A 24,869-nucleotide genomic window follows, 5' to 3' on the forward strand; every position below is an offset into this window, starting at 1 on the left:
AGGGCAACCAGGGTGGCTCAGCGGTTTGGTGTCGCCTTCCGCCTAGGGTGTGATCCTGGAGACCCAGGATTCAGTCCCATGTTGGGCTCCCTGCATGGAGCCTGCTTTCTCCCTCTGCCTCTCATGAATAAATAAAATCTTAAAAAAAAATTATTAAAAAAAAAATCAACCTCTTTCAAAAGTATTAAGCATCACTTAAAACTTATTTTCCATTTAAGGTGTTTTTTTTTTTCATTATTAAAAGAATTGCTCTGGTTAAAATGATTTAATCTTCTTCTTGGAATAAAGCATTTTAAATTACACAATCATCATGAGAATACAACTTTAGTACATTTGCATCACCCCAAAAAGAAATCTCATACCTATTAGTCACTCCCCATTGTTTTTTTTTTCTTTTTTAAGATTTTATTTATTTATTCTTGAGAGAGAGAGAGAGAGAGAGAGAGGCTGAGACACAGGCAGAGACACAGGCAGAGACCCAGGCAGAGGGAAAAAGCAGGCTCCATGCAGGGAGCCCGACGACGTGGGACTGGGACTCGATCCCGGGGTCTCCAGGATCACATCCTGGGCGGCGCTAAACCTCTGAGCCACCCAGGCTGCCCTCACTCTCCATTCTTTTCCATCCCCAGTCCTAGGCAATCACTAATCTACTTTGTATCTATATAAATGAATTCACCTTATCTGGATATTTCACATAAAAAGAATCCTATAGCACATAGCCTTTTGTACTGGCTTCTTTCACTTAGCATGTTTTTGAGGTTCATCCATGTTATAGCACAGATCAGTATTGGTGCAAAGACTAGCCAAATTATCAAGTGCTCCGCAGCCACAGGTGGCCAGTGGACAGTACTGGGCAACCTAGTTCTAGAACCAAAAGCTCCTCAATAAACAAACATGTCACCTGTTAAATAAGAGATCATGTTAAAGCCATGAGAATCCTTAAAGAGAAATGCCATTTATGACCAATAACACTTTAGAAGTTTTGTAGGGGTTTTTGTTGTTTTTAAGGATTTACTTATTTAAGAAAGAACGAAGGAACTGGAGGGGCAGAGAGAGAGGGAGAATCTCAAGTAGATGCCACGTTGAGTGCAGAGCCCTACACGGGGCTCCATCTCAGAACCCTGAGATCATGACTTGAGCTGAAACTAAGAATTGACACTTAACCCACTGAGCCACACAGGCTCCTGACACTTTAGAGGTCTAACTTTATTTTTTTTTTTAAGACGTATTTATTTTATTTGAGAGAGAGAAAGAGCACACAGAAGGAGAAGCAGACTCCCTGCTGAGAAGGGAGCCCAGTGTGGGGTTCAATCCCAGGACCCTGGGATCATGACCTTAGCTAAAGGCACACCCTTAACCAATTGAGCCACCCAGGAGCCCCTAGAGGCTTAATTTTATTTTATTTTTTTTTAAAGAATTTATTTATTTATTCATGAGACACAGAAAGAGGCAGAGACACAGGCAGAGGGAGAAGCAAGCTCCATGTAGGCAGCCTGATGTGGGACTCGATCCCGGGACTCTAGGATCACACCTTGGGCCAGAGGCAAGTGCTAAACTCCTGAGCCACCCAGGGATGCCCCGAGGTTTAATTTTAAAATAACTGTTATAGTATATATAAAAACCAACATGAAAAATTAATGCCAGCGTGTTATCTTGATAAAGCCACAAATATTTCTCATTATAATTCAAGACAGCTCCAAAAGGTGAGCAAAATGATTCTTAAAGGCATAAATTTCCACTTTAGAAGTACAGAATTGGGGGGGCAGGGAAAAAAAAAATAGAAGTACAGAATTAAAAGAAAAAGTTGATCTTAGTTCCAGGGTACCTACCACTTTATACTTCAAAAACTATCTTTGTTGGGGATCCCTGGGTGGCTCAGTGCTTTAGCACCTGCCTTTGGCCCAGGGCAGGGTCCTGGAGTCCCGGAATCGAGTCCCACATCAGGCTCCTGGCATGGAGCCTGCTTCTCCCTCCTCCTGTGTCTCTGCCTCTATGTCTATCATAAATAAATAAACCTTAAAAAAAAAAAAAAAACTATCTTTGTTGATGATTTAAAACAAACAAAAGGGGCAGCCCCGATGGCGCAGCGGTTTAGCGCCACCTGCAGCCCAGGGCATGATCCTGGAGTCCCGGGATCGAGTCCCACATCAGGCTCTCTGCATGGAGCCTGCTTCTCCCTCTGCCTGTGTCTCTGCCTCTCTCTCTCTCTCTCTCTGCATCTCTATTAATAAATAAATAAAAGCTTAAAAAAAAAACATTAAAAAAAATTTTTAAATAAAAATAAATAAAAAAAAACAAACAAAAAATACCTACCCACCTCTTGATCAGGATTATACCAACAATTCACTCAAGTTTTATTTTAAAAGTTTTAAATTTAATGCCATTAAGAAAAACTCAATTGTTATTAGCTAAGCCAAATTCTAAAAATGTCCAACCCTGTTTTATTGAGCTATATATAATGTCTCCCCACCTGATTCTATGTATATATTTTACTACTTGCATGGTAGGATATAGTTCTAATCTCTTCTATACCATGAAAAATTATTAGAGTATGACTCAGATTCTTAGGAGAAATTCTCTATTTTGCAAGCTAATCTTAAAATTTATTTCATTTAGGGGCGCTTGGATGGCTCAGCTAGTTGGGTGTCCAACTCTTGGTTTTGGCTCAGGTCATGGTACCAGGGTCATAACATCAAGTTCATGACTGACTCCAAGCTCAGCTCCGAGTCCAAAGGAGTCTCTCTTTCCTCCTCTGCCCCTCCCTCTGCTCACATGTGTGTGTGCGCTCTCTCAAATAAATAAAATCTTTTAAAAATATATATATGTTTTACTTAATATTCTGTCTATCTGGAAAGAGGAAATTCATTTATTGAATAAAGTGATTTAGGAAGATGTTCTATAGAGGTCACTTTATACAACAATTTCTAGCAACTGTAAACTCTAGTAGCATATAATTTAATGAATGACCATATGATTTAAGTAAATAAATTAAAAAAAAAAAAAAAGTAAATAAATTAACAGGGGGCGCTCTATTTTCTCATAAGAGCAGTCATAAAACTACCCTTTATAAATAAAGGCAATCACTCAGGTTATACTCTAAGACATAGATTTTTTTTAAAAATTAGGGACGCCTACGTAGCTCAGCGGTTGAGTGTCTGCCTTTGGCTCAGGTCATGATCCTGGAGTCCTGGGATCGAGTCTCACGTCGGGCTCTGCAGAGAGCCTGCTTCTCCCTCTGGCTATGTCTCTGCCTCTCACTATGTGTCTCTCATGAATAAATAAATAAAATCTAAAAAAAAAAAAAAAATTACGGGAAGGTACCTATGGTAAAATCTTGGCCAAGTCCGAGCTTCAGAAAATGGCAATGTTTCATTTACTTTTTAAAAAAAAAAGATTTTATTTATTTATTCATTCATGAGAGACACAGAGAGAAAGAGAGAGGCAGAGACACAGGCAGAGGGAGAAGCAGGCTCCATGCAAGGAGCCTGATGTGGGACTCGATCCTGGGTCTCCAGGATCACACCCTGGGCTGCAGGCAGCACTAAACCGCTGCGCCACTGGGGCTGCCCCTGTTTCATTTACTTTAAAATAAGATTACTACATTTTCCTTTATATCTATAATAGATGATCCCTTATTCAGGGCCAGGTGAAATTATACCAGGGTTTCTAAGAATGACCTCCAAATGCAAACAATTCAAAAAAAATATAAAAGAGAACACCAAAACTGCTCTATCTGAATAAACTTTTACTGTAAGTAAAAGAGACTAATGGGGGTTTCTTTCTTTTTTTTTTTTTTTTTAAAGATTTTATTTATTCATGTGAGAGAGAGAGAAGCAGAGAGAGAAGCAGGCTCCACGCAGGGAGCCCCATGTGGGACTCAATCCCGGGTCTCCAGGATCACGCCCTGGGCTGAAGGCAGGCACTCAACCGCTAAGTCACCCAGGTGTCCCCTAATGGGGGTTTCAATCTCATTCCAAAAGTCTGAAACATAAGCAAGATTATGGAAATTTCCATTTTCTATATACACCCCTGGCATCCAGAAAGACAAAAATAAATGTACTCTTTTTTTTTTTTAAATGTACTCTTTTATTTGAGGCTTTAATTTATGGCTTAGTGACTTCTGGGTGTTCTCTGATCAAGAATTAGGCCATGTTTAATCACTTAATTCCCTTATTTCTCAAAAAGGAAAGCTAAGAGGTTCTTTGTATGCAGAAAGTAGCCATGACACTAACAATTTGCAATTTAAGCATATTTTTAATTATTTATTTTAGCACAATATTTTTTTAAAGTGTCAAAATTCAACACAGTACTTTCAATTTCTAAATTTATTGTTTAGGATTTGAATTTGAATTACTTTTTGTTAATTTGAAAGCAACATTTAAAAATTTCATTTAACAGTTTAAAAAGTTTTACTTCAGGGCACCTGGGTGGTTCAGTTGGTCTCTGGTTCAGGTCATGACACCAGGCTCCTGGCTGGGGGAAGGGGCAGGGGAGAGAATCTGCTTCTCCCTCTCCCTCTAATAAGCAAAATCTTTTAAAAAGTTTTACTTCAAAATTAAAACTCACAAGATACGGAGTCACAAGTTTATCCCCAAGTCTATGTTCACTTCTTCCACCTAACAATCAAATCAAAAAAACAAAAAACAAAACAAAACAACAAAAAAAAAAAAAAAAGAAAAAAAGAAAAAACACAACCCAAATGGAAAGAATGAGGGTAAGGGAGGGACAGTTCATCACTTCAGACCAAATTCACTAAAAGCAAAATTCCTGGGGAACTTGGGGAACTTTAGAAATTAGTTAAATAAATTTTCTTTTAAAGATTTTATTTGTTCGTTTGTTTGTTTGGGGGGAGGGAGAGCACAAGCAGAGGGGAAGGGCAGACAGAGAGGGAGAGAGAGAATCTCCAGCTGAGGGCAGAGCCTGACACTGGGCTGGATCTCACGACAAGATCAGGACCTGAGGAGAAATCACAAGTCTGAGACAAAATGGACTGGGCCACCCAGGCACTCCCAATTTTTGGTAATAAACTCTTTATCACCAAGTGCAAACCATGTTATTATGTACCCAAGCAGTGGCAGACAGTTTTTCAAGCCTTGGCTTTTAAAGGGCAGAAAACAAGAAAGTTATAGGGAAAGCAAGAGAGTAATAAAGTAAAGATGCACTGGAAATATCAGAGTTCATACCAGCTTCTAGTTTTAAACTCCTTACTATATCTGAAATGCCACCCCCTAGGAAGGAACCGGGTTAACTGGCAGCCACTTCACAGCCTGCTCCTCCCCAATGCCTGCCCAGTCCCAGATCAGACGCCTGCCTGGTCCCCTGCCCCACCCCCTGGTTGAGGGCTGGGCAGAAACTCTGGCAAAATAAGGAAGCCTCTGGGAGGTGGCAAGCGGCCAACTCAAACTGGATGATTCCAGTTTAGGCTGGTTTGACTCACAAACAAGCAGTTCTTAGCTTTCCCCACAATATTCAGACACACTGGCTGCCCAGGCAGTACACAATGAACTCTCCTCATTTGCTCTCAGCATTAAGTCTACCTTGTTCTCATTTCCCTAGCAGCAGGGGATCTTAAGTGAAAGCTAGATTCTCAGTACAGAGCAAATATGGATCAGCCTAGTACTCGTTTCCAAAACTGCCTATTCCATACAGAACCCTGACACCACCTATTACCTATGGAAAGCCTTACTGAAATGCTTGTACTTGACACTAACAAAAAGAGGAAAACCAGAAAGGAAATCGATCTATTTATAGATCTGTACAATGGAAGTTAAGTCCATCAAAACAATCAGAAAGCAAACACCTCCATTTTCCATATTTAGCATTAAAAAGGCTTGGCTAGGGCAGCCCAGGTGGCTCAGCAGTTTAGTGCTGCCTTCAGCCCAGGGCCTGATCCTGGAAACCCAGAATTGAGTCCCATGTCAGGCCCCCTGCATGTAGCCTGCTTCTCCCTCTGCCTGGGTCTCTGCACCCCACCCCCTCTCTGTGTCTCTCATGAATAAATAAATAAAATCTTAAAAAAAAAAAAAAAAAAAAGGCTTAGCTAGCTAATACGATCCCAAAGACAGAAGGTTGTAGGCAGCTTATTGCCCCCAAAATAAACTATATAGCAATCTAGAAAGGAATGTGCTTCAAAAATATAGGGTCTTCCAGCTGATGGTGGGAATGGAAAAAGATACCTACTAATACATACAGCCTCCCAACAGATACATACATGTATACATATATGATTATATATGTGTACACACACATATGTGTGTGTGTATATATATATTCATTGGGGTGTACTCCCCAAAGCACACACTGCCAAACATTTATTCCATGCTGCTCAACAGTCCCAAAACTGCATTAAAAGGGGAATGAGGGATCCCTGGGTGGCGCAGCGGTTCGGAGCCTGCCTTTGGCCCAGGGCGCGATCCTGGAGACCCGGGATCGATTCCCACATCGGGCTCCCGGTGCATGGAGCCTGCTTCTCCCTCTGCCTGTGTCTCTGCCTCTCTCTCTGTGTGTGTGACTATCATAAATAAATAAAAATTTTAAAATAAAAAAAAAATAAAAGGGGAACGAGCAAATGCTTTTCTTCTAGAAAGTAATAGTATTTGTGGGAGCTATTCAAAATACAGGGAGACTCTGTGTACTTTAAATCTAAGTTTTCTCCAGGATTGCAGACATACTAATATGCTTGGTATTCTCTTTTTTCCCTCAACCCTTCTCCCTCCAAGTAGGTAACTTTTTAAAGAACTCTGATACCTGGGATCCCTGGGTGGCTCAGCGGTTTAGCACCTGCCTTCGGCCCAGGGCGTGATCCTGGAGTCACAGGATCAAGTGCCACATCAGGCTCCCTGCATGGAGCCTGCTTCTCCCTCTGCCTGTGTCTCTGCCCCCCTCTCTCTCTCTTTCTCTGTGTCTCTCATGAATAAATAAATAAAATCTTAAAAAAAAAAAAGAAAAAAAAAGAAAAAAGAAAGAACTCTGATACCTGACAATTGTATCCATAAAAATAAAAAAAAAAATTTCTATGAATAAAAAAGGAACTTAAGATACCAATATTTCAAGAATAGTCAGTCATAGAGTCAATGAAACCATTAGATGGCTTCTATTCAATTTCATCACAAGTAAGAGTTGCAAATTTCAAGATAAAAACTTTTTTTAATAATTGGAAATAGAGCAATGACTACATTTTATTTACAATACTGATTTTCAACAAGATAGTCTTCCTACTGAAATCTAAGATAATTTCAGCTACCTAAAAAAGTAAAAATGAGGGCAGCCTGGGTGGCTGGCTCAGTGGTTTAGTGCCACCTTCGGCCTAGGGTGTGATCCTGGAGACCCGGGATCAAGTCCCATGTTGGCTCCCTGAATGAAGCCTGCTTTCTCCCTCTGCCTGTGTCTCTGCCTCTCTCTGTGTGTCTCTCATGAATAAATAAAATCTTAAAAATGAAAAAAGTAAAAATGAGGCAGAAGTGCAAAATAATAAACGAGGCTAATCAGCTATGTAAAATGCATTAAAATAAGGGCGCCTGGGTGACTCAGTTAAGCAACTGCCTTCAGCTCAGGGCTCAGGTCATGATCCCAGGGTCTTGGGTTTAAACCCCATCAGGCTCCCTGCTTAGCAGGGGGTCTGCTTTTCCCTCTTCCTCTGCCCCTCCCACTACTCATGCTCCTTCTCAAATAAAATCTTTAAGAATATATAAAATTTTTAAATGCATTAAAATGGTATTTTACTTAAGCTTAAAATAAGCGTGCAAATATTTTCATTTTACATGGAAGGGGCAAAAAATAAAGAAACATCCCTTCTAAGAATATTTATTTTCCTTGACTTTAGCTTCTTAAAGGCTTAATAAACCTTTACTGTTCCTCCTTGAAAGTCCTCTGGATGCTCCCAAAACATATACGTTATCCCCAAATCAATAAACATCTATGGTTTATTTTCACATTTTAGTTAGCATAGTTTGTTTCAATCGTTTCTGTGCAAGGGCATCTTCTCGATTGAGGATGCCGTGGACATCCTTTGAGGACACACTCAAAGAACAAAAAAAAAAAATCTCTTCAATTTAAGGGATTCATCTCAAACTGACAGATATAAACAGCAGCAAAGAGGAAAAAGTTGGTATTATGCAATAAAACCAACTTAATTTCTACTCTCACTTCAATCCTATGCAGCTACAAACAGAAGAGCTGGGAAAAGAAATGTTTCTAAACATCAATTTCCCAAATACAGTTTTATTTGTTGTATCATTTTTTCCTGAAATTTAAAGGCATTACTTTTAGTGGTAGTGACTTTCTTCTGTTTAAAAAAAGGAATACAGGGGATCCTTGAGTGGCTCAGCAGTTTAGCACCTGCCTTTGGCCCAGGGCATGATCCTGGAGACCCGGGATTGAGTCCCACCACATCAGGCTCCCTGTATGGAGCCTGCTTCTCCCTCTGCCTGTGTCTCTGCCCCCCTGCCCCATGTCTCTCATGAATGAATAAATAAAATCTTTTTAAAAATTAATACAAACTATTTTTGTGCCTCTAAATATATCTAAGAATAATCACAGTGCAACAAAACCAAATTTTATCTCTAAATCCAGAAATTATCTGCCTATTTCTTATTATAGCTAAGAGATCATGTTTGACGATTAAAAACTCAGACAATTGTGTTATGATTAAACGTTACAATAATCACCAACAAACTAATTATTAATTCCCTTATGCTTAAAAAAACTGACTTTTGGAGAACCTGGCTCCTTCAGTGGAGCATGTGACTCTTGATCCTCAGGGTCATGAGTTTGAGCCCCATGTTGGGTGTAGAGGTTACTTAAAATCTTTAAAAAATAAGAAACAACTGACTTTTACTTAAAATATTTATTAAAACTACTTCCATATCTGATAGCTTCCAGCACATTATATATAAGCATAGAAAACTGTATAGTCAGGTAATGAGTGTTCCTTCCCCAAATCAACATTCTCAATAAGCATTACTTGTAAAATAAGAGAAATGGAAGGTACACTGTCATTATGATACATAAAATGCCACCAATCTCAATGTACTCCCTTCTCACCTTATCCACTTCATTCATAATCTTTCACAAGCCTGCAAGACGACAGCAATTTTGGAAATTCCTACATGAACCTGAAAGAAAGTTCCCCTTAAAGTCTCCTTACTTAAATAAGTAACTGCAAACCTCCTCATGAAACCATAGACAAAAAAGGTATGTGAATAAAAATCCCCCTCTAGGGATACCTGGGTGGCAGGTACAAATTTTTTTTTTTTTTAAGTACAATTCAGATAAAATCATATTAAATGGTCTATCAGGAAAAAATGAGTAGGGTTACAGACAACTTTGAGTAAATTTACTCAAAATATATAAAAGAAATATAGGATCCCTGGGTGGTGCAGCAGTTTGGCGCCTGCCTTTGGCCCAGGGCGCGATCCTGGAGACCCGGGATCGAATCCCACGTCGGGCTCCCGGTGCATGGAGCCTGCTTCTCCCTCTGCCTATGTCTCTGTCTCTCTCTCTTTCTCTCTGTATGACTATCATAAATAAATAAATAATTTTATAAAAAATAAAAATAAAAGAAATATAGAAACAAGTTCTACAAATAATACTAGCAATAGTAGTATTTTTCAGGACATCTGGGTGGCTTAACGGTTAAGCCTTCGGCTCAGGGCGTGATCCTGGAGTCCCAGGATCAAGTCCCACATCGGGCTCCCTGCATGGAGCCTGCTTCTCCCTCTGCCTATGTTTCTGCCTCTCTCTCTGTCTCTCATGAATAAATAAATAAAATCTTTTTTTAAAAAAAGTATTTTTCATTTTCCTTTCAAGAAGTAAATTATTCCTATTGCAAAGCTAAAACAGGGATCCCTGGGTGGCGCAGCGGTTTGGCGCCTGCCTTTGGCCCAGGGCGCGATCCTGGAGACCCAGGATCGAATCCCACGTCGGGCTCCCGGTGCATGGAGCCTGCTTCTCCCTCTGCCTGTGTCTCTGCCTCTCTCTCTCACTGTGTGCCTATCATAAATAAATAATAAAAAAAAATTAAAAAAAAAAAAAAAAAAACCAAAAAGCAAAGCTAAAACATTAAACAAGAGAGGGGCTTTAGCATAAATCACACTATATCTGGCACCTGGGTGGCTTGGTCAGTTGAGCATCTGCCTTTGGCTCAGGTTATGATCCTAGGGTCCTGGGACCGAGTCCCACCTGCAGAGCTGGGAGGAGCCTGCTTCTTTCTGCCCTTCTGCCTCTGCCTGCCACTCCCCCTGCTTGTACATGCGCTCTCTCTCAAATAAGTAAATAAACAAACAAATAAATAAATAAAATCCTTAATTAAAAAAATCACATATCTTAATACAGCATCAGTGTTGAAAAGTCTTGAAGTGTTGCTTGAAGTTCCATATGCATTTCTTGTTACTTTAAATAAATATCACAAAGTCTATTTCAAATGTCAGTTTTCCTGCCCTGGAAGTAAGAAAAAAGAGTGCCTGTCTACTGTCTCTCTGTCCCCAAGCTTCTTCCTTAAATCTTCCAACTATGAGGGCGCCTGTCTGGCTCAGTTGGTACAGCATGTGACTCTTGATCTCAGGGTCATGAGTTCAAGTCTCACATTGGGCAGAGCCTACTTTAAAAATATCTTCCAACTATGACAATATAAGAGAAATCCTAGTAATATAATAACTATAACAAAAAATGTGAAAATTTCATCAAATGTTTTTTAAATCACTTTATTCTAATTTTAAAAATCTATTAAAAAGCTTGCTCTAAACTCTGATTTAATCAGGGTGCCTGGGTGGCTCAGTTAGTTGAGTCCAACTCTTGATTTAGGATCAGGTCATGATCTCACGGTTGTGAGATCCAGACCTGCATTGGGCTCCATGCTTAGTGGAGAGTCCACTTGAGATTCTCTCTCCTTCTCCTTCGGCCCCTCTCCCCACTTGCATGTGCGCTCTCTCTCTCAAAAAAAAAATCTAATTTATTCAAAACAAGTAACTAAGCCTGATTTAATACCACATGACTTACCAAAAGTCACAAGGATACAATGTCACTCACTTCAGTTATTTTCATGTAGTTATCTTCGCTTATTACTACATTCACTTTGCTTCCACCTAATGACCAGTTTTGTGATTAGAAAGAATAAAACTCTGTAGTTACCTGACATATTAAGGCAGACAAACTAACAGGGTTCAGAAAAACAAAAAGGAAAAGGCTGTCCATAGCCCAAAAAACTTTTAAGGGAGGAGATGGGGCTGTTTTTGGAAAGCTGGAAAGATGCACTAAAAAAATAAAAATAAAAATAAAAATAAAGAAAGATGCACTAGCCATAGACACTCAAGGTTAATATAATTGCATTAGCTTTTAATTAGACACATGCAGTTTTGTTTTGACTTAGCCATTGTAAATGTTTAAACTAGTTCTATTCTTGGGGCACCTGGCTGACTCAGCCAGAGGAACATATGACTTTTGATCTCCATGTCAGAGTTCAAGCCCCACACTGGATGTAGAGATTACTAATAAGTAATAATAAACTTAAAAAATATAATAAAAATAAATAAATAAAATAAACTAGTTCTTTTCTTGGGTTCCATACAACCTATCTTATTCCATACATTTGGTGCACACACAAAAAGAGTACTACTTGGATGGCTGGGGGGACACCTGGGTGGCTCAATGGTTGAGCAAGTGCCTTTGGCTCAGGGCATGATCCCGGGGTCCTGGGATTGAGTTCCACATCAGGTTCCCCATGGAGAGCCTACTTTGCCCTCTGCCTATGTCTCTACCTCTCTGTGTGTCTCTCATGAATAGATAAGATCTTTTTAAAAAATAATGAAAAAAAAATAGATGGCTGAATGTAAACTCAAAAGTTAACTTTAGGCTAAAAAGAGATTCAGAGGAATAACCTATTGAATAGGAGGGTAGAGGATAAGGACAGATTTAGGTTTATCCAAATCTCAATTCTCTCTCTTTACTTTTTCATCCATTTTTCCCCAGTCAGTAACCTCTATAGGGTATATAATAAGGACTAACTGCCAGGATACCTTTTCAGCAATCTGGTGAAGTCTATGTACCACTTTTCAGAATAAGATTTCTAAATGCATAAAGTAAAATAAATAGGAATAAAAGGGAAAACAATGATATTGACAGTTATTAAAATATTTAAATTTTTGTGATATAGTAGTGTTTTCATTAATATTAAAGTACAATACTTAACAGAGTTTAATAACTACTTCCCAGTAATGAGGGCTAGAAGCCCCAGTTTGAGATATCTACAACTGTAATAAATTACCTGTGGATTTATTTTTTTTTTAAGATTTTATTTATTTATTCATGAGAGACAGACAGAGAGAGAGAGAGAGAGATCGATCGATCCTGGGTCTCCAGGATCAGGCCCTGGGCTGAAGGCAGCGCTAAACCGCTAAACCGCTGAGCCGCCCAGGCTGCCCTACCTGTGGATTTAAATTGTTAACAAAGTAACTCATACAGTTAATACTACTGTTTTTTGTTGCCTCCTTTCAAAATGGGAGGCAAGGGACGCCTGGGCCAAAATGGGAGGCAAGGGACGCCTGGGCCGCTCAGTGGCATGATCTTGGAGTCCTGGGATCGAGTTCCACATCGAGCTCCCTGCATGGAGCCTGCTTCTCCCTCTGCCTGTGTCTCTGCCTCTCTCTGTGTGTCTCTCATGAATAAATAAATAAAATCTTAAAAAAAAAAAAAAAAAGGGAGAAAATACTTAATCTCAGTTACAGGTTACTAGCGAAAAGTTGTGATTTTCCCCATCCAATTTCAGGGGGCCTATCAGGGACCCAGACAGCCCAATCATCTTTGGTTGTGATCAAAGTAAACAACAGAGAAACAAAGCACAGTCAAAAACTAAGATATGAGTAAAGTTAATGTTAAATTTAATAAATTCCTCAATTTCTTTAACCTATATTACAGAAAATTCATTAACATGACAGGAAAAAGAAACCCAATGATAGGAAACTACAGGCATAAAGTATGTTCAACTTCAATCAGGACTTTTGAAATAAATACATTTGTGGAATTCATGTACCTAAAAATTTTCTGTTGAAAGGAAAGAGCAACCTATAGCACCACAGAGCTGCACACAGGAAAGTTTATACCATTAAGTCTCAGTACTCACTAGTTAAATACTGAGAACAGTTACCCAGAAACTGTAGGTGTGTCATTTATAAAGAGTTCACAACCAGACTGCTATCAATCCCATGTTTACTCATTGGAAATGTACTACTAGGAATCTATTCAGCAAAGCTCCAACAATTAAGGGGGGTGGAGGGTGATTAACTTCCCAGTCAGTCATGCAGACAGAATACAAGCTTGTTTCTATAGCTAGAACCAAGCTGTATTTTATCTACTATAAGATGCTAATTTGAAATACTTTTAAAGAACTTGGAAGGTCATAGTTTCACAGTCATAAAGTTTTAAAGATTACAAAAAAAAGGAAAAAAAAAAACTTATTTGCTCCAAAAGGAAATTAAACATTCAGAATCTACATAACATCTCAAAATATTACACTCTGAAGTCAACATAATAGTAAAGGAAAAGAGGACATCTGATAAAAGGAAGGCTGAACACCTAGGGATAAAGATATGCTCTGCACACCATGAGATTTTATTTCCCGTACTTGCTTCAGTCACATATAATGACCAAATCTTTTAGCTATTTACATGAATTTTGCTTTATCCACTGTGTTAAGAATCTAAGTATCTAAGTATTTCAACTATTTATTGAACATGTACTTTGAGAAAGACAATATGCTAGGCTCTATGGTGTACACAAAGGAAGACCTGGTCCTATTCTTACAGAATAGCATTGAAAGGCCCATCACTCAGTCCCATCTCCAGAAAGTTCATTGCTTCACACAAATCAACATAATCTGATTATTAACATAATGTCTCTCCCACGTGTCCCAAGTTAGGCTTTCTCAGAGTCCAAGACCTCCTTCTCCAAGCTACTGAAATAGCCTCCTCACCACAATTTGTCTTTCCTAGTCTAAATCACCAGCTGCCTTTCTGAAGTAGAAGATCTCAAACTATCTCCCTTCTCAAAATCTTTCAACCACTCATCTCTGCATAAAGAACCAAACTCAAAATTAGCATGGTGAAGTCATTCTAAATTATGTGCTGTTCACAAAACATTCTTCCATTTGTATGTATGTCTTCAGGTTGTTCCTTCAGCCTAGCTGAAAACTTAGGTCTTCTTGTTATAGTCCTACATAACAGCCTTCATAATCCTAAATCACAAAAACTTCCAGTCCTAAATATGAATCAGGTAGCTGACAGAAGAGGAAACATCTTCAAAAACTGCAATTTAGTCCCCATGTACATTTTCAAAGCTATCCTATCTTTGTGACAGTTATTTTTCTGACTGTAAATATTCAGAAGCATACAGCTGTTCCTTTAGATTACATAAACAGGGATTAGCTCCATCAAATTCATCAGATGGCCTCTGGGTTCCAGCTTTTGAGCCTACAATGCTAATGTTTCTCCAACTCCAACATTTCCACAATTGGTTGCCTTTTCGATAAAATATTCACAATGGAATGCTATTGCATCCCATTATTAGTGAGATAGGTTTAGGGAAAAGACTAAAACTTGAGTATCTTAATTCTATGTAGGAGAAAGTAGGACATGACAAGATGTTATATTTAACTTACAGAGTTCAAACAAATCTTGTCAATCATTTATCTCAACAATATACCAAATAAAATCACGAGAAGTTAAGGGTTTTCATCCATGTCACAGAAATGCCACACTGGAGCCAGAACTTAATTTTCCCCAACTACATGATCATTTACTTTTCTTACATTAATTCTAAGCAGGAAATACTAAAGAAAAATAATCTGGGTATTTCAACCAGGTCAAAAATTTATATCCTGTAAATTTATTTATTCATGAAAGACAGAGAGAGCGGCAGAGACATAGGCAGAGGGAGAAGCAGGCTCCTCGTAGGAAGCCTGATGTGGGACTCAATCCCGGACCGGGATCACTCCCTGAGCCAAAGGCAGACACTCAACTGCTGAGCCACTCAGGGGTCCCTATATCCTGTCAATTTAAAATACATACCACCTAAATATAAAACTAGAATATCTAGGATAAATAGATTGAATAACAATAACTGGAAATGAGGAATGGTTAAAGACTATCAACAACTGAAGCAGTAATAATACAGCTAGAATTATTAAAGGCAGCATTTATTTTATATAGGTATCAAGCTAAGCACTTTAAATACATTTTTTCATTTTAATTTTCTCAATAACTTTAAAGCATGATTTTTAAAAAAGATGAGAAAGCTGAGGCATAGACAGCTTAAGTAACTTGTCCAAGATTATAAAATGAGTAAGCTATATGGTCTACCTAGATTTGTGATAAACTTCTAAGCTGTTTCCTTTTAAAATTATCTTCAGGTTATTATTTTCATCTTTAGAATAACAATCCTTTGTAAAAAAGAAATTCCCAACTAATGAAATTGGCTCACTCAGCCTTAGTGAACAGCTAAGTTACAACTTGCATTTAAAGAAAGCTTTTCTACTTGAGTTTATAAATTGGCTATCACCTTGATGCTAAAATCAGTTAAAATGTATCCATAAGTTGATTTAGTCATTGATAATAAATCTCAACATATTTCATCAATACATCTTTAACCCAATAGCTTTTATGAATTTTCAACCAAAATAATAGAAATAAATTAGCATTACACACCCAAGAAATTAAAAACTTTAAAGAAATACCACATTTTCAGCGGCACAGGATTTACTTCATTCAACTAAAGTTACTGTTTTTCTGCCTCTTTTGGCCATTTTAATAATGAGCATCCGGAGCACAAAACAGTATTTGCAAATTGCTTAGCTTTAGGTACTTGACAGAATGGTGAATTCCATGGCCACCAGCTAATCAAAGCTTCTTCACTCATTATATACATGACGCAAGATTACTTTAAAAAATATTACTATGCTATAAATCGTTATCACTGATCGCTGAAAATTTGTGACAATTTATTCAACAGCTCATCTGTTATAACAAAAGGCTGTTAACCTACCTGTCACTGCTGGTACTACTGCTGCTGCTGATTGAATCACTACTGGAGGATCTACTCCTAGAGCCGCTGCCGCTAGGGGACCTTGTGGGTCTAGATGCTTGGCTAGCCAGCCTCTGAGGAGACTGATTTCTAGATTGGGATGAATGTGGTGACCGACTCCTGCTGTGCTGGTAATTCCGCTCTGGCCTTCTGCCTCGTACCTCCCGGGTAATATCATCCCTGTAGATATCCCTGTGTACCACACTGGGCAGTGTAAACTGCTCCCGAGCCCTAGGTTCGTATCGGGGGTCATGAGCATCAAAACGGTTTGGACTTCGACTCCGAGAAGTATAATAGAGCCCATGTTGTAAAGTCCGCTCGCGAGGATCTCTATAGTAATCCTGATCGTAATGTCTTGTCCGATCAAATCCTCCCGTCCCCCGTTCATGGTGTCCATAGGCACTATGTTCATAAGCACGCTCCCTGTTATCTGAAGCCCTGCATTTAGGAGGGGGGGAAAAATATTTAATCAATCAGAAAAGGGCAAGCAAAACTAAAAGCAAGTCATGCAAACATTCATTTCAGCATTGTCTGTCTTTGCAACTGGTCATTTTCTAAACAGCATTAACCTACTTAGTAAGCAAACACTACCAAGCTTAACATTTTACTTAACTCCAAAGATTATTTTCATAGCTGAGCAATCATTGTGTATATTGGGCTTTCATGACTAGTGTTCTGGAAGTCAGATGATCTTTTTATTAGGGATTTTCTGGCTTATATACAGAAACACACATATACCATCTCCTTTTCATTTGTAGTTTATGAAACAAGAAGGGACTGTCATTTTAATATCAAAGTTTTCTATACTTACATCTGATTAAAATATGCACCAGATTTTTACTTAACACATTTATCTTAGGCAAAATTTCCATGACACATTTTAACACAGACATGAAAGCCCTATTGCAATGTATGTCCCAGCAGTAAGAGGGCATTTTCAAAGAAGCCCAGAAAAAAAAATTTTTTTTTTTTTGCCAGAAAAAAATTTTAAGTGTAACTTTTTCTCATTAACTTTCGACTTCTTAGGTAATTATAAAAACTATCAGATTATGTAAACTGCTGTGCCCAAACAATCATATTTAATAATAGAAATGGAATCTTAAAAGAAAAACAAAGAAAACCACTTAGGTTATACTGGGTTGACACATGCTATTCTATGGTAAATTTAATTAAAGAATAAAGATTATTTTATTTCCTGGTACTATCAAATTCCACATAGTTTTTAAAAGGCCTATTTTATGATTCCACTTATTAATGTTTATACTTAATATTTACAGAAAATATGTTCTCTTAGATTTTAGCTAAACTCAAATTGCCTCTGATGAAATTAGCCAACTTTGGGAACTGTAAGATGTTCGAAGGCTGTTACTAGTAATGCTTAATCTAAAAACACATTTCTGTAGGATGTAAATAACTGCCAACCTACAGTTACAAAAAAATTGTTGCATATTCAATTATAGACATGCATTTATGTGTTAATATTTAAAAAACAATTCTATTCCTATAAGAAATCTTATTTTCTACTCTTATAGGATACCAGAACTCATTTCCTGAGTTCCTAAAAGATCATTTCATCACTTGAATCTCAATTTGAGATTGAGTTTCTTCTCAATCTTTTCTTTAGATCCAATCTTCTATCAAAAGATTAGGAAATCGTCAAAGATACAGAAGAATTAGAATCTCTCCAGTGAAGAATATGTGGCAAAAATCTTACAACTAAGATGTATGTCCCCAATACATACATAGATCCAAGTCTCTCCACTAATCTTCATTTTTACCTACCATTTCACTTAGTAGCAACCATACCTTCCTAGGATGTTTTTGCTTTTTGTTGCTGTGATGTAAGGCAACTGGCATGGCAAAAAAGTCAGTAATCTCTTTCCTACTTAAATTGTATTAAATAAATTTCTCCTTTCTAAATTTGCTACATTTCTGGTATTTGGATAGATATTTCAATTTCTAACAAACAACAGGGTTTCTTTTGAGATTTAAGAGAAAATTTCACAAATAATTCAATTAGCACCCTATCAAATGTTAATTGGTAAAAAGCTGCTATTAATAACAAGCAACAGGCAATAGTTCTAGGAGAATTACTGCTATAGCTGATATTTTATAAATATGCAAAGTTCTTATCCATTAGGAAGATACAGAAGGCAGGCACAAGAGCTAGCAGAGCTGAAATCTAATAGCTATTCTTTGATTCATCTATTAGTACTAAATACTTCTAGAGTTAGTGGGGGGGAAAAAGAGTTTGACTTGGGTTAGGAGAGGGGCTAATATACACAGGTCAGGACATACCAACCTTTTCCAAGTGTGGAAACACGACCTATAATCCCAATTAAATCTAGGGAGAGAATTGTGAACATAACTTCCCCAATTTTGGCCCCTCTTACGGGGGTAATCCACCTTCTTAATGGGCAAGGGTGTCAAATGATATTTAGATGAACCACAAGGAAAAAAAAAATCTTAGTGACCAGATAAAATAATTCCACTGGAAGCAAGTAGTCCCAGACAAACTGTAACTCTCAAACCCCCAGACTTCTTTCTTGAAATAGTAGACAATTATAAATTCATCCACATTCATAAAAATTTCCAGCCCTAAGTAGGAATCAGGCAGCTGACAGAAGAGGAAATATCCTCTACAATTCCACCAAATGAGGAAGGAACAGTTGCTCCCCATTAGTTCACCTTTGTAGCCATCCAGCACAGTCAGTTTTGATTGCTGTATCCACAACTGATCGTCACCATGTGTTCAAGGCTAAAGTATCTTTAACTGGACAGCAACTTGCTTAAGAAACAAAATAGTAATCCTCTTCCCCTGGGCTAATGGAATCTTGACTGCAACATCCCATACATTCCAGCAATTAGAAAAGAATGGCTATATTCCAGGATTTAGAAACATTCATCATCTCAATTTTCCCCCATTCCATCAAGGAGTATAATTCCAACATGGAAACTGTGTAGATCCAAAATGGAAAAAATCAAACATTGCCTTCACTCTTCTTCATCCAAGAACAGATTTCCAGATTAAAGTATTGTTTGTAGAATCCAAGCGGTTGAATCATTATGGTCTGCTAGGTTTTTTGTGACAATCCAATTTGTTTGTATGCTTCATGTAGTGAAAATTGAGAAGCAGATATCACTTCTAAAAGAATCTGTAGGCTATATTCCAGAAATATTCCATATAGTACAACCACAAAATCTGTAGCCAAATAGCTCCATCAGATAGCAGAGATATATCCAAGGAAGGCCTTCACATTATCCAAGAGAAGGAATAATTAATTCTAGAAGACAGGTAACTCCAAAAATGATACTGCCATACAATATCTTCCACCATTTTACATCTCAGGAGTAGATATCCAACCAGCTGCAGGAAATATCCTCTACGATTCCACAAGATACCAGCCACTGGGATAGAAATCACTTCCGTTTCCAACCCAAAATAGGAAACATTGAGAATGCCCAAAACTTTAAATCCATCTGGGGCCCCTAAATATGAGTTTCTGTTTCTCACCATATCAAATACAAAATACCTGCCTACAGAAACCTTGGAACTTACCCATCAAGTCTCCGCTCATAACGTCCTTCTCGTGCATGAAGTGATGGGGGGGGGCCATAAGCAGGCCCTCCACCACCTCCTCTGAACCCAGAAACCTCTCTACTACGAGATGCTATGGAAACTGTATCATCCAATCCCCGAGCAGCACTCGGAATGGTGCCTGGTTCATTATAATCCGTGCGTAGGTCTCTATCTCCCATTTTGTTGACTGAGTTGTGAGCTTTCTGTGCACTTTTGATGTCCACAAAATCCACAAAAGCAGCCACTCCTCCTTCAGATCCCCGCTTGGGGAGAATTTTGACACTTTCCACACGTCCATATCTGGAAAAAATAAAACAAACATTATTATCGCATAACAATTATTATCCAGTTTTTGAAAATTTGTTTCTTAGACACTTTACATAATCTATGTATGTGGGAGGAGTTGCAAAGTGACTTTTTAAAAAAAAATTATTTATTCATAAGAGACACAGAGAGGGAGAGAGGCAGAGACACAGGCAGAGAGAAAAGCAGGCTCCATGCAAGGAGCCCGATGTGGGACTCCATCTTGGGACTCCATCTTGGGACTCTAGGATCACATCCTGGGCCAAAGGCAAGCACTCAACCGCTGAGTCACCCAGGCATCCAGACTTTTTTTTTTTTTTTCTTTAAGATTTTATTTATTCATGAGAGATACAGAAAGAGAGGCAGAGACATAGGGAGAGGGAGAAGCAGGCTCCCTTATCCAGGACTCAATCTCAGGACCCAGGGATCAAGATCTGAGCCAAAGGCAGGTGCTCAACCACTGAACCACCCAGGTGCCTGGCAAAATGACACTTAAAATGGCTTTTACCCTCACATTTTTCTTTCATGGGGCAAAAATTTACTTTTTTTTCTTTTTTTTTTTTTTAATAAACTCTACACCCAATGCGAGGCTTGACCTCATAAGCCCTGAGAGAGTCACATGTTCTACTGACTAAGTCAGTCAGGGCCCCAAAATTTACAAAGATTTTAACCATTTTATTGCTCTCATTTCTTAAATATTTACTAAATTACCTTTTAAGAACACTTAGCTGAAATGAATCAGAAGTCTTAGAAATTATTATATATATTTAAAGATTTTATTTACTTATTTATGAGAGATGCAGAGTGAGAGGTATAGACAGGAGAAGCAGGCTCCATGCAAGGAGCTTGATATGGGACTCAATCCTGGGACCCTGGGACCACTCCCTGACCGAAGACAGACACTCAACCCCTGAGCCATCCAGGTGTCCCGAAATTATTACATTCTAAAACAGGATACTAAACCTAAGATTGTTCAATGTTACTTAGAAATCTTTAGTGTCAAAAATAAATAAATAAAAATAAATATTTAGTGTCTGTTAAAGTAAAAATTGTAACTAAAACAAGCTAGTTTACAGAGTTTAACTCATTAGTAAACATGATCCTACTGAAAAAATGAGATGATCCCACACTCCTGACTTGAAGGTAAAATAAATCCAATTATTTTGTGTATCCGTTTGAAGTGACAATCTTATTTTTATTTTAAGATTTTATTTATTTACTTGAGAGAGAAAGCAGAGCCAGGGGAGGGGCAGAGGGAGGAGACTCCCTCGAGTGCAAGCCTGCCATGGGGCTGTGGCTCCATCCCAGGACCCTGAAATCACGACCTGAGCCAAGTCAGAAGTCAGACACTTAACCAACTGGGCACCCAGGTGCCCCTGAAGTGATAGTCTAATTTTTTAATGCAGTTTTCTGCTATTTAAATTTTTCAGAAAAAAATAAATAAATAAATAAATAAATTTTTCAGGAGGTTACAACTACTAAAATTTATAATTTAGATATATTTAAGATTGTTTTTCATATAAATTAATAAATTTGAACATATCTTTTGACAGAACATATGGTCCCACTTTTATTCCAAATGAAGAAAAATGCTTACTATGTCTGCAAAAGAAAAATTTTAGGGCACCTTTTGTATTTGGAAGATACATGTGAGAAATATAATGATTTGGAATTTTTTAAGTCATGAAAATTCTACAAATTTCATTAGGAGTTAACTATACTTTATGTACTTGTAATCTGGCATTTTAGAAAGGCAGGCACAGCACTTTTAAATATAGCATTCTTATTTGCTGACAACCCCAAATCATAATTTTACACTTCTCCTGAAGCTGACATTATCAGAAAGCAGAACTTTTCTCTTTACATCCTCCAGTATGATTTAAGTTATTACCTCTTACAAGGGAAACATAATCCTAAAATTTAGTTTCATCAGGCAACTGAACTAGAAATAACAACATTACTTGTTACTAAAGTAATGAATAGATCTTTTTTTTTTTAAGATTTTATTTATTTATTCATGACAGACAGAGAGAGAGAGGCAGAGACACAGGCAGAGGGAGAGGGAGAGAAGCAGGCTCCATACAGGGAGCCTGACGTGGGACTGGATCCCAGGTCTCCAGGATCACACCCTGGGCCGAAGGTGACGCCAAACCGTTGGGCCACCGGGGTTGCCCTGAATGGATCTTCTTAATTTGGAAAAAAATTTGTTAGAGGGGCACCCTGGGTGGCTCAGTTGGTTAAGCATCTGCCTCAGGCTTAGGTCAGGATCCCAGAATCCTGGGATCAGGTCCTGCAACAGACTCCCTGCTCAACAGGAGTCTGCTTTTCCCTCTGCCCTTCGGCCTTGCTTGGGCGTTCTCTCTCACACTCTCTCTCAAATAAATAAATAAATAAATAAATAAATAAATAAATAAATGAAATCTTTGGGAAAAAAAAGAAAAGAAAAACACTTGTTAGAAATTGGAATAGTTCTTTTCTTTCCGTACAAACATTGAACAATATCATCCAGTGTATCTGACAAAGGACTTGTATCTAGAATATAGAAATCTTATAATTCAACCCATTTTTTTAATAGCCAAAACACTTCAACAAAGAAGATACACAGGTGGCAGATAAACAAGCATATGCTCAAAATTAGTAGTCATTTGGGAAATACAAATCAAAACCACAATGAGATACCACTTCATACCCACCAGGCTATTTAAGGGGGAAAGAAAAAGGAAGAAAAGAACTAGTGTTGACAAGAATGCAGAAAAATTTGAAATCTAGTACAAGCTTGGGGAACTGTAAAATCATGCAGCCACTGTAGAAAAGTTTGGCATTTTCTCAAGAAGTTAAAGCATAGAATTACCATATGACCCAGCAATATCACTCCTTAAGAAGTGAAAACTGGGGCTCAAATAGATACGTGTACACCAATGTTCACCGCAGCATTATTCACAATAGCCTAAAGATAGAAACCCAAGGAATGATTAAACAAAATGTGAAATATACATACAATGGAATGGTATATTAAGACATAAAAAAAAAGGAAGTCCTGATACATGCTACAACATGGATAAAAATCTAAGACATCGTATTAAATGAAATAAGCCAGACACAAATGGACAATTAGCTTATGATTATGTTTTTTTATGATTACATTTTTTTTTAATTTTTATTTATTTATGATAGTCACAGAGAGAGAGAGAGAGAGGCAGAGACACAGGCAGAGGGAGAAGCAGGCTCCATGCACCGGGATCCTGATGTGGGATTCGATCCCGGGTCTCCAGGATCGCGCCCTGGGCCAAAGGCAGGCGCCAAACCGCTGCGCCACCCAGGGATCCCTATGATTACATTTTTAAAGAGTATGTATGTATGTATGTATGTATGTATTTATTTATTTAAGAGAGAACAGAGAGTACAAGTAGGGAGTGAAGGGGGAAAAGGAGCAGAGGAAGAGGGAGAAGCAGACTCCCTGCTGAGTAGGGAGCCCAATGCAGGGCTCAAACCCAGGACCCTGAGATCATGACCTGAGCCCAGGGCAGACACTTAACTGACACTGAGCCCTCTAGGTGCCCCTATGATTCCACTTATAGGAGTTACCTAGAACAGCTGAATTCATAGTGATAGAAAGTAGAACAGAGGTTATGAGGAGCAGGGAGAAGAGGGAAATGGGTTACTGCTTAATGGGTACAGAATTTCTGTATGGGATGAAAAAATTCTAGAAATAGTAGTGATGGTTACATATATCATTGAATGTACTTGATGCCACTGAATCATAAACCTAAGAGTAGTTAAAATAAATGTTATATTACACATATTTACCACACTCACAAAGTTTATCACTAAATGGAAGGTTGCAGGATGCCTGGGTGGCTCAGCAGTTGAGCCTCTGCCTTTGACTCAGGGCATGGTCCCGAGGTCCAGGATGGAGTCCCACATCGGGCTCCCTGCCTGGAGCCTGCTTCCCCCTCTGCCTGGGTCTCTGCCTCTCTCTGTGTGTCTCTTATGAATAAATAAAATCTTAAATAGTCACATAGGTTTTTCTATTAAAAAAGGGATGGGGGGCCACCAGAATGGCTCAGTCAGTTAAGCATCTGACTCTTGATTTCGTCTCAGATCATGATTTCGGCTCTACCCATCAGCAAGGAGACTTGAGATTCTCTCCCTCTGCCCCTTCCCGTGCTTGTTTCCATTTGTGCTCTCTTTATCTCAAATAAATTAAAAAGAGATGTCTGGGTGGCTTGAGCCTCTGCCTGTGGCTCAGGGCATGATCCCAGGGTCCTGGGATTGAGTTCCACAGCCGGCTCCCTGCGAGGAGCCTGCTTCACCCTCTGCCTGTGTCTCAGCATCTCTCTATCTCTCGTAGATAAATAAAATCTTTAAAAAATAATAATAAAGGGACACCTGGGTGGCTCAGCGGTTGGGCACCTGCCTTCAGTTCAGGTCGTGATCCTGGGATTCGGGATCAAGTTCCGCATCAGGCTCCCTGCGAGGAGCCTGCTTCTCCCTCTGCCTGTGTCTCTGCCCCTCTCTCTCTGTGTCTCCCATGAATAAATAAATAAAATCTTTAAAAAAAAAAAAAAAAGTTAGCCATAGAATACAGGGAAGCAAATTTTTTAAGCTCATGTACTGAAAAACAAAGAGTTAATTACAATACTGAAAGAGGGACCAAACAATCAATGTATAGATTACAAATAGAGAATGAAGTAAATCATGCTTCTTCCTCCAAAGCGTGGGCTCACCATCTCTATCATTTTTATTTAAGGGGAGCACACTTTGAAAACAAGATGCAAGTTTATCTTCCAGTTCAACAAAGGAGAACTCAATCAGGTATTCTAACTACATTACTCTATACTGAGAAGGCTATACTGAGAAGGCTAGAAAAACCCTATACTGAGAAGGCTAGAAAAACCCAAATTAAAAAAAAATAAAA

At 38.4% G+C, this 24,869-nt stretch overlaps 1 protein-coding gene across 3 annotated transcripts in view; it reads right to left on the reverse strand.

The window, feature by feature from the left end:
- SPEN (spen family transcriptional repressor) overlaps positions 1-24,869 on the reverse strand; it is a 94,261-nt gene that overhangs the window by 49,761 nt on the left and 19,631 nt on the right. For 2 of the 3 annotated variants that reach the window (XM_077899502.1, XM_077899501.1), the window contains exons 2-3: positions 19,628-19,948; positions 16,030-16,506 (exon numbers count right to left, since the gene is read on the reverse strand). In XM_077899502.1, the coding sequence (XP_077755628.1) occupies positions 16,030-16,506; positions 19,628-19,948 (798 nt within the window). The remainder of the gene's footprint in view (positions 1-16,029; positions 16,507-19,627; positions 19,949-24,869) is intronic. The other variant, XM_077899504.1, reaches the window with a different exon arrangement.

This window comes from Canis aureus, chromosome 5 (genome assembly GCF_053574225.1).
Source record: "Canis aureus isolate CA01 chromosome 5, VMU_Caureus_v.1.0, whole genome shotgun sequence".
Taxonomy (NCBI): Eukaryota; Metazoa; Chordata; class Mammalia; order Carnivora; family Canidae; genus Canis; species Canis aureus.